Source organism: Nycticebus coucang, chromosome 15, assembly GCF_027406575.1.
Source record: "Nycticebus coucang isolate mNycCou1 chromosome 15, mNycCou1.pri, whole genome shotgun sequence".
In the NCBI taxonomy this organism is placed as follows: Eukaryota; Metazoa; Chordata; class Mammalia; order Primates; family Lorisidae; genus Nycticebus; species Nycticebus coucang.
Window position 1 is genome coordinate 88,499,121 of NC_069794.1, and position 10,166 is coordinate 88,509,286.

The 10,166-nt window shown below is 38.2% G+C and overlaps 1 protein-coding gene across 10 annotated transcripts in view; it reads right to left on the bottom strand.

Moving 5' to 3' along the window:
• Positions 1-9,726, bottom strand: part of SUPT20H (SPT20 homolog, SAGA complex component) — a 47,371-nt gene extending 37,645 nt beyond the window's left edge. For 2 of the 10 annotated variants that reach the window (XM_053563046.1, XM_053563043.1), the window contains exons 1-7: positions 9,242-9,525; positions 7,104-7,201; positions 4,017-4,052; positions 3,317-3,375; positions 2,973-3,039; positions 2,030-2,159; positions 269-372 (exon numbers count right to left, since the gene is read on the bottom strand). In XM_053563046.1, coding sequence (XP_053419021.1) covers positions 269-372; positions 2,030-2,159; positions 2,973-3,039; positions 3,317-3,375; positions 4,017-4,052; positions 7,104-7,106 — 399 coding nt within the window. In that variant the 5' untranslated portion in view covers positions 7,107-7,201; positions 9,242-9,525. Of the gene's footprint in view, positions 1-268; positions 373-2,029; positions 2,160-2,972; positions 3,040-3,316; positions 3,376-4,016; positions 4,053-7,103; positions 7,202-9,241; positions 9,526-9,604 lie in introns of those variants that run through there. The other 8 variants (XM_053563052.1, XM_053563045.1, XM_053563044.1 and 5 more) reach the window with 7 other exon arrangements.
• Positions 9,727-10,166: the final 440 nt, after the last annotated feature.

Here is a 10,166-nt window from a genome sequence, read left to right on the forward strand (position 1 = left end):
TGTAACTATACAGAGATTTCCAATTGATGAGCCAATTGCTACATCAATTTTACAAGAACTAAGTCAGGCATTTCAGTATAGCCTAAAGGTTAAATACCTCACCCTCACAACAAACCAATTTCCACAAAACTATGTATAATGTCTCATTTCATGTTCTAAATACTGTTTGAAACTCTGGTAAAGATTAAATATCATCTAGCACATAACATATATGTATACCCCATACATATGACAAATCAAGGACATTTTAAACAGAAAAATTTTATACCTGAGATTTTTCTAGGAGATCAACCAAAATAGGAGGTAATTCTTCTGCATCCAAGTATTCAAGCAATTCCCCTTCTTCATAAGGCAATCGAATGGTCTCAGAATCTTAATTTTAAAACATAAAGTTTAAAAAAGATCAGACTTGCTGAAAAGCTTAGTTACATAATTAATAATGACTCTTCATAAAAAACATATAAAAACTGTAGCTGGGCGCAGTAGTTCACACCTGTAATCCTAGCTCTCTGGGAGGCCAAGGCAGGAGGAATACTTGAGCTCACAGCTTGAGCAAAAAGGGAGACTCTGTCTCTACTAAAAATAGAAAAAACTGAGGCAAGAGGATCACTCGAGCCCAAGCGTTGGAGGTTGCTGTGAGCTATGATGATGCCACAGCAATCTACCCAGGGTGACAGTTTGAGACTGTCTCAAAAAAATTATAAAATAAAATAACTGAAAGGCTCTTTCTAATGTTCTTTTTTAAACTCTTACAAATGAATCACATTACATATTGCTAATGATTTAAATATATAAAATTTTAGATAAAAGAGGGGGGAAGGGCGGCGCCTGTGGCTCAAGGAGTAGGGCGCTGGTCCCATATGCCGGAGGTGGCAGGTTCAAACCCAGCCCCGGCCAAAAACCACAAACAAAAAAAAAAAAAAAAAGGGAGGAGGGGGGGAAAGCCTGACGTATTATGGAAAACCATCTGGCATAATCCAAATCACAGCCAGAAGCAAAATGATCAGAATATGATAAAATTCCACTATCACAGTTAACTGAAATGAATCACATTATATATTGCTAATATATATAGCAATCTCAACTGAAACTCAGAGTGGTAATTTGGTAACTCACCTGAAAAAATGGCCATTTTTAGAACAAAATTCTCTTGGTATTATACTTTACAATAAATTAATCAATAAAAGAAAAAATTCTTAACTGGGTTAAGTTCCTTATAGAATTCATATTATTATCACATTTTCAGATGCCTGTTTAGTGAAATCTAAGAGCACATTTTAAAACTATTTTCACATTCACATTAACCGAAATACTTTTAATATATGAAAGTTACACAAAAGGCAGCCAGTATGCTTAATTTTGGAGATTTCAGACTCAAGAGCATATTCAAAATGCACAAGGAAAACATACCTTAAAAAACCTTACACTATTTTAAAATATAAAAAGCAATAGAATAAAAAAGGAAATTTTGAAAATCATTTAAAAGTCGTACTTCTCTTAAGTTGACTTCAAAGAAGTATCAACTAGAATACTTTTCAAATAAATGTTCAGGAAGGATAACCATATTAAGAGATAATTTTTAACAGTATAACAAAATATCATAAGAAGGAAAATTGGAGATCAAAGTCTGCTTTTATTACCAAGTCATCTCTGATCCAAAGGACAAACTATTAACAGGTTAAAAATCTATTTTTAGGGTGGCGCTTGTGGCTCAGTCGGTGGGGCGCCGGCCCCATGTACCCAGGGTGGTGAGTTCAGGCCCAGCCCCAGCCAAACTGCAACCAAAAAATAGCCGGGCGTTGTGGTGGGCGCCTGTAGTCCCAGCTATTCGGGAGGCTGAGGCAAGAGAATCGCTTAAGCCCGGGAGTTGGAGGTTGCTGTGAGCTGTGTGATGCCACGGCACTCTACCGAGGGCCATAAAGTGAGACTCTGTCTCTATAAAAAAAAAAAAAAAAAAAAATCTCTTTTTAAAAAACAGCACATCTTGCACAACAGAGGTATTGTGTAGCAGCTGTACTTTAAGTCTTACCTGATCCATTTTTTCCCCTGAGCATCAGAGAATATCCCTCATTTCCTGGGTACAGATTGACCACTAAACATGACAAATTCTCTTGCATAACAAGCTTCTCTAACAAGTTCACATTTCTTCTTAATTTCTGCTTTAAAAAGAGGCAGAACTCATGAAAATAATTCAGTATACTTTAACAAATAATGCTATGATTTAACAAAATCAGATCTGAATTAATCTTCTGGTGCTCCTTCTAACATTATTTTCACAAATATATGGGTACAATTCTCAAAACTGTATGGGACAGCTATATAAACTTAATTTTGATCTATTACATTTTATTCAAATTAACTCATAAAAAATGGTGATATATAAAATAAAATACTTAAATATAAAGTACATACTCTTAAAAACAAGTAAACAATTAAAATAATAAGCAAAATATAAAATCATCTAATATAAACACATAAAAACACAGATGTCGGCTTGGTGCCCCTAGCTCAGTGGTTAGGGTGCCAGCCACATGCTTTAGGGCTAGTGGTTTCGAATCCGGGCCAAGCCTGCTAAACAACAATGACGATTAGAACAAAAATAGCCAGGCATTGTGGTGGTGCCTTAGTCCCAGCTACTTAGGAGGCTGAGGCAAGAGAAGCACTCAAGACCAAGAAGGTGAGAGGTTGTTGTGAGCCTGTGATGCCACAGCACTCTACCAAGGGAAACATAGTGAGACTCTGTATCAAAAAAAAAAAAAAAAAAAATAGATGTCTACAGAAGGTGTCAAAAAAACATACATTTTAAAACAGGAAAAACTGTATAAAAATTGTAATAGACTGAGGCTTGGTGGCTCAAGCCTGTAATCCTAGCACTCTGGGTGGCCAAGGCGGGTGGACTGCTTGAGCTTAGAAATTTGAGACTAGTCTGGGCAAAATCAAGACTCAATCTCTACTGAAAATAGAATATTTACCTTAACCTCAGGCTCTTTTTCACATTCTTCAATATATAAGTCATAAAGTTTTTGAAATACAGATTTTCTAAAAAAGGAAAACAAAGATTACAAAATGTTAAAATAGTAATGATGTGACATAAATGTTATTTTAGCCTTTTCCTGTATTTTTACTTATTTTTATTAATTTCTCCAAAAAGGGGGTAGGGTTGGATATGGCAGCTAACATCAACTTAGAAATTCATAATACGTACAAAGAACCTGTAACACATTTCTACTTCAGTGCCTAATAGAATGCAATAAATGGTGGTGATCATCATATGTCAATAAATCTAAGATGTTATCAATTAATTAAATATTCATACCTTCCACTTGACAGGTATTTCCTTTTAGGAGGTCTCTGTCGGGCACTTTCAATGACATACTAAAAAAGAAAAATTTATGAAAACAGCTTGCCTTTTGCTTTTTTGCATGAGCAACCATACTGAGTACATCTAAAACACACGTAAGGCTAAAAAGGCTATTCACTTTAGTCCCTGACTCTTGTTAAATTATACCTCGTAAGAAAAATAACTTCTAAATAAATATAGGTTACAAATAGGTTAAATTTAAACTGCACTAAGATTTAGCACAGTATTTCAATGCTATAAGCAAAATCATAATAGTTTCACAAATGTGATTTCATAGGTCAGAAATATTCTCAATATGTTTAATGTATAAAAGATTGTATATCTAACTGCAAGGACTCTTCTTTTTTTACAGCTATTTCCTCCTTCAATTTAGTAATTAGCAAACTTGTCAAAATAGGAAAACATAATTTTAGAAATTCTATGTTCTTGTTCAAGTAATTTTGATTCCATAGCATTATTATCCGGGGATTCCAAGTCACAAGTGAACAAAACATCACCTGGTATTTTTACATGTTTATAGCAAAATTATTTGCATACCTGTCCAAAATAATATTAATATACTCCTTTGAAAATCACATACAAAAATCTCTTAAAACTTGAGTTTTTGTCAATTAAAGACAAGACTATTTCAATACGTAACTTAGTCACGCCTCACCTCTGCACGATCCAAAGCTAGTTCTAAAGCTTGTTGCTGTAAAAAGTAAATAGTGTATTTGGTAATATTAGTTATTTTCATGAAAAATAATTTAATATACATTTAACATTTCTAATTAAATGTTTAAATGTGTTTCATTTTCTAAAACAGGTCTAATGTATTTTCTTTTCTCTCCTCCACCCCCATTATATGACCAACATATGTTAACACAGAAAAAATATGACAGTCGTCAGCACCTGAACCATAACCTTGATAAGAAATGCTCAAATGGTGTCTCTGGTGTTTATGAGGCTGATACAGGGGAGAGCTGGATATGGTAGCTATCAGCACTTTATAAACTTTAATTTCATCACCATTCTTTCTGTGAGCACCATTTAAAGAAATAAACTGGTCATAAAGCAAATAACCAGAGTGAATCAAAAACTAAACTCCCCTAATCTGCTAGAAATCCCAAAAATTGGGAGTGGTTTTGGTGGTCACTAATATCAACACAGAAATTTATAATGCATTAATGCAGACAACCTTTAATATAACGTTTCTATGGGAATACAATAATTAATGATGGCTATCATTACCATGTTTTCATGAATTTAAAATGCCATCAATTATAAGCATGCATCATTACTTTAGGTAACCTTAAGAAAAAAATGTTGCCAGTTGTAGTTGTTATGGATGCCATTGATTACAGACGGTTCATAATTCAGTAATGCTGTATTAAAAATTTTTTAAATGCCATCGGGCGGCGCCTGTGGCTCAGTGAGTAGGGCGCCAGCCCCATATGCCGAGAGTGGTGGGTTCAAACCCAGCCCCTGCCAAACTGCAACAAAAAAATAGCTGGGCGTTGTGGCGGGCGCCTGTAGTCCCAGCTGCTCGGGAGGCTGAGGCAAGAGAATCGCGTAAGCCCAAGAGTTAGAGGTTGCTGTGAGCCGTGTGACGCCACGGCACTCTACCCGAGGGCGGTACAGTGAGACTCTGTCTCTACAAAAAAAAAAAAAATTTTTTAAATGCCATCTTAGAATTGACTAAATATTACAACACGTAAGGTTTGAAATCCACTAGCATAGCCTAACCTTCTTCTATTTCTTCAAGACCCTCATTTTAAGGCAAGAAAGAGAAATATGAAAAAGCCAAGTTCTGTCTTCCTTTTTTATAAAGCTTTCAACACAAGTGAAGTAAAAGTATTGGGGTCTAAACAAAGTTAAACCAAAATACCACTAGGTTCTCTTTCTAGTTTTTTGTTTTGTGTACCACATGGAGTTACAGTATTTTTCATTCACAAAGACAGTCATTTCAGGGGCACAGAACAGATTCCAATAATACAACCTACCAAGTTCCATGTGGTAAAAACACTCCTAGGACCCACCAAAACCCCAGAACAGCAGGGGGAAAAACAAATATTGCTACCTTTTGGAAATCATAGGAAATTTTACGTGACTCTGTTACCCTAGACCTATGTGTTAAAAATTTGCATGATTACAAAAGTCGTTGGCCTTTTTATTATCTTTTATTTTCTTCCATTTTGCCTGCTAAGAAAGTGTGCCTCTTTAGACTGCACTCAAAAACCACCCACACTATTAAATGTAATAAGTCTACAACTTTCCATCATTTCAAAGGTTTAGTTAAAATAAATCTATACCAACTTATTTTATTAAAAAATCTTAAAGAACAATTCCCAATGAAACTGTTCCCAAATTAAGATTCTGAATGTAGCTCTTTTTTCAGCACAAACACATAACTGGATGTACCAGGTGTCGTAAAGTTTCTGCGCAATTTAAACTAGCCAACTCTCAAATAGTTGGGTGTCCTGTGAACTTTATAGACACCCTGTATACTCCTGACAAATAAATAAGGTTCTTTTAAATTTTCACCATGAAATGTTAATGTACATTTAAAGAAGAAATTATAATAAATATATACTCAAGAAAATTTTAAATAGTCATCTCAAGTAAATGTCTCCTGAGATATACCTGCATATTGTAAACATAAACACCATTAATTTACTACTTCCTTCAAAATACTTAAGTTGGAAATGGTTAGGTTAATATAGACGCAAAATACATATAAAGTCAGAAGCCCACTGTGCTAGTTTTTCTTTTCTCTAATAAGGCAAAGGTGGATAGGCAAGATCCCACAGGAGAAGGAAGATAAATGTTTCCTGAGTTTTGTACTGCAGAACAGGGGTTTATGTGAATGGTCAGTGTTCATTTATTCTGTCAAATGTGTCTTCTTTAAAACCTTAGAAAGTGTCCCCTCCACACCCATAGTTTTTAATGGCAAAAGTCAAATGCCTACACTTATGTTTAGAGACTAAGTCAGTGAACAGAAATGTGTCACAAGAAGGCTAGTTTAGGGACTGAGCATGGAGGCTCACACCTGCAATACCAGTATACTGAGAGGCTGAGGTAGGATGACCCCTGGAGCACAGGAGTCCCAGACAAAAATAAGGAAGAGCGAGACCTGGTCTCTGAACTAAGAATAGAAAAATTATCTGGACATTATGTCAGGTACATTTAGTCCCAGCTACTCAGGAGGCTGAGCAGGAGGATCACCTGAGCCCATAAGTTTGAGGTTACTGTGAGCTAGGCTGATGCCATGGCACTCTAGCCTAGGCAAGGGGGTGAGACTCTGTCTCAAAAAAAGAAAAAAAAAAAAAAGGCTAGCATTGATGTTGCTTAACAAATGTTATGGGGAATAAGCAGGTTAAATTTATTTTAGTAGTTTTTAAAAATCTAAATAAAAGAGGTGCTTTAAAATATGAGAAACCTATGACCCCCCCAAACTCTGTATTTGCACTCATCCTCTTTGCTAATGATTTGGAATATGGCAGCTAGAAATTTTTTTTAATGCTTCATAATACAAGGGCATGGATTTTTTGAGTAACTTCAATATAATAATTATAAGGTTGAATTGAGAGATGAACCACATATTTTATGGAGAAGACTTCGAGGACGGTTGCTACGTAATTTCCCAATTAGGGTAATTTGCACAGCTTGTAATATTTATGTACATACAACACAAATATTTTTATGATGATGAAGGAAGAGAACATTCTAAAGCACAAGCTGGAACTACTAAGCTATAGCTTACCATTATGGCATAAAATAGGGAGTCCAAAAAGAAGCAAAAACTTATGTATGCTGATGAAGTGAAGTGAAAACCATGTCTTTAATATCGATCTTATAATACTGGAAAAGCAAAAACAACAAAAACTCAATATTAATAAGACTATTAAGAGAAAGAAATAAGATCACAATTAACAAGGAAAATTACTTTAGGCACATATCCTTTTAACACACTTTTTAATAATATGCAACAAATAAAATTCTTGAGAAACAGCCTATCCATTCATGGCTGAAGAGATTTTTAACAAGTAGGGCAAAATACAGTTCACAAGTTAAAATCATTACTTTCTTCAAAAATATTTAACATCACTAAAGAGAAAAGAATAAACGTTTTTGGTATGCTTGTCTAGCACCACTATGGCAATTTTTTCTTCTGGAACATTCAAATAGCCTGCCCACTGGCCTTGATAATATAGAGTTCAACGGATCTCATGCTTGCTGATAAAAATACTCTGATATTCGGGGCGGTGCCTGTGGCTCAAAGGAGTAGGGCGCTGGCCCCACATACGAGTGGTGGTGAGTTCAAACACGGCCCCAGCCAAAAACTGCAAAAAAAAAAACAAAACTCTGATATTCACTCTGGGAGGCCCAGGTGGGTAGGTTGCGTAAGCTCAGGAGTTCCAGACAAGTCTGAGCAACAGCAAGACCTGGTTTCTAAAAAAAGAAAAAACAGCTGGGCTTTGAGGTGGGTGCCTGTATTCCTAGCTACTTGGGAAGCTGAGGCAAGAAGATCACTTGAGCCCCAGAGTTTGAGGTTGCTGTGAGCTGTAACGCCCTGGCACTCCCCCAGGGCAAAACAAAACAAAAACCTGTATTATTCCCTCAAATTCCCCAGGCTACATTTTCCAGATGGCGCTCCAAACCCTCCTGTACTCAAGCAAACCAGACACTCCGGAAGACCTTCATTCCTGTTGACACAGGGGTTCTCATCTTTGCTGTACAACAGAGAAACCTGAGGAGCTTTAATTAGCCAAATGCCTGCGCCCACATCGTCCAGAGATAAATCAGTCTGAAGTGGGGCATAGGGATCATCAACATTTTGGGGGCTCCCCAGATAGATCAAAGGGGCTTCTGTCTCCTGGAGACCTAGTACAGAGATGGTACATAACATTTGCTCTGAGAGTCATGGTAAATTAAGCATATTTTAAATCTAATTCTTTTACCTAACTCCATGTAACCATCGCTGTTTGTTTACACAGCTGAATTAAAATGTAACTTCTGATGACAGAAAACAAGATTTTCCATGTAAAACTGTTTTGATTTGCTTTTGGTGAATCCCAAAGCTTAGGTTTTTGCCAGTTCAGCTTAAAAAAAAAAAAAAGAAAGAAAGAAAGAAGGAAACTAAAACAAATGGGCTAAACGCTATACAAGTTGTAGTTAATAATCATATTGAGTAAGATATTAATCCTAACCTTGGAGAGTTCTTAAGAGGGTTAAATTGAATTTACGTGAAGATGAAAAATTTCTGACCAGTGAATCTAAAGATTAAGACCAACTACACATCCTTACAGACAAAATGTGATGACTTAAGATTTCCTGTCACTAAATTGGGGGAGGGGAGATTAGTAACTTTCTGCAGACAAAAAACTTAACTTGGTATACCTCTTATACAGTTAGACAGAATTTACTAGAATCTTGTGAGAAAATCATTATCATTACGATCAACCCCATTTTACAGAATAAGGCACCGAGACAGACCCACCTACACCGGGACCCGTTTTCAGATTTTTTAAAGCAAAGAGTATTTAAAATAAGGACTTAATTCTGCTCAGAGACTAATAGTTTTTAAATGTGATCTAACTTGATATAATGGTGATGCACAACACAGCACACTGTACCCAGCCTAACTCCTAAAATCTCGCTAATCACTTTACATTTCGAGTTCCAGTGGGGTTGGGGGCGGCCGCGGCCCCAGGACGCGCTGCTGACCAGAGATGGCCTCCAGGGGCAGCTGCTTTCCGAGTTCATTTCTGAACGCCCGGTAACCGTCGCGAGGACCAAAAATAAATTCAATTCTAAATATCGCTATCAAATCCACTGATTTCCCTGATCGACCTACAGCTCGATCAACTACACGAGCTCTTATAACAACTTAGGCTTTACCTGTAACACGCCAACTCCACAGTGGAGCTACCAGCCTTTATTCAATATGGACGCTAAAAAACCGCCTCCGAGAAGCGTTACGCAAAATCCCCGCGAGTTTCCGTCAACACCTCTAGCTGGAACCCAAAAATCGAACTCAAATTTAAAGCGTAGCTTAGGAGCCCCGCGAAAGGCAATGGAAGAGTCCGCCCGGAGGGTGGCTGGCTCGGTGTCCGCCCGCGGCCGACACGTCTCGGGACACCGACTTCCCCCTGTGAGCTGAGGGACGCGGCCCAGTTACCTCTGACCCGGGCCGGATCTAGCGCGCCTAACCCGCCCACCTGCCAGCCGCAGGCCCGCCCCATCCTACCAGCCACCGCCCACCTGTACGGGCCGCCGCCTTGCGGAGCTCAAAACTGCACAGTCGGTCGGGCTGCAACGCCAACCCGCCCCTTCGGCAGCTCCCAGCCGCAGCTACCCCAACCGCCAGTTCCGGCGCCCGCGTTCGGACTAGGACTGCGCCGTGGGGCGGGGCCAACGGACGGAAGAGGTGGAGCCAGGAGGGCGGGGCCGCAGCTGGAGGCTGGAGCGCCGCGGGGTGGTGCTGTCCCCTGAAGGTTCCGGCTAGGCCAGCGCAAAGCAGTCCACGTGCTAGGCGGGTTCCACTAGCATCTGCTCAGGCTGGGCTCCCAATCTGCAAAGTGGGCGGGAGGGCGTAGGTGTTTCTTGAGGGAAGGAGGATCTTGTTGAATTTCTAGAGTGAAAGAAACGTGGAACTAGCTTTTCTTTTTACCAAGCTCATACAAGTGATGCTCGGGCTTATCCAAACCTACATTTACTAATCCGGTCCGTACAACCTTCTAACCTTCTTGTTATATCAAGTGCCAATTAGTTTAATTTTTAAATTATATATATATTCATTTATTTATTTATTTTACATAGTCTC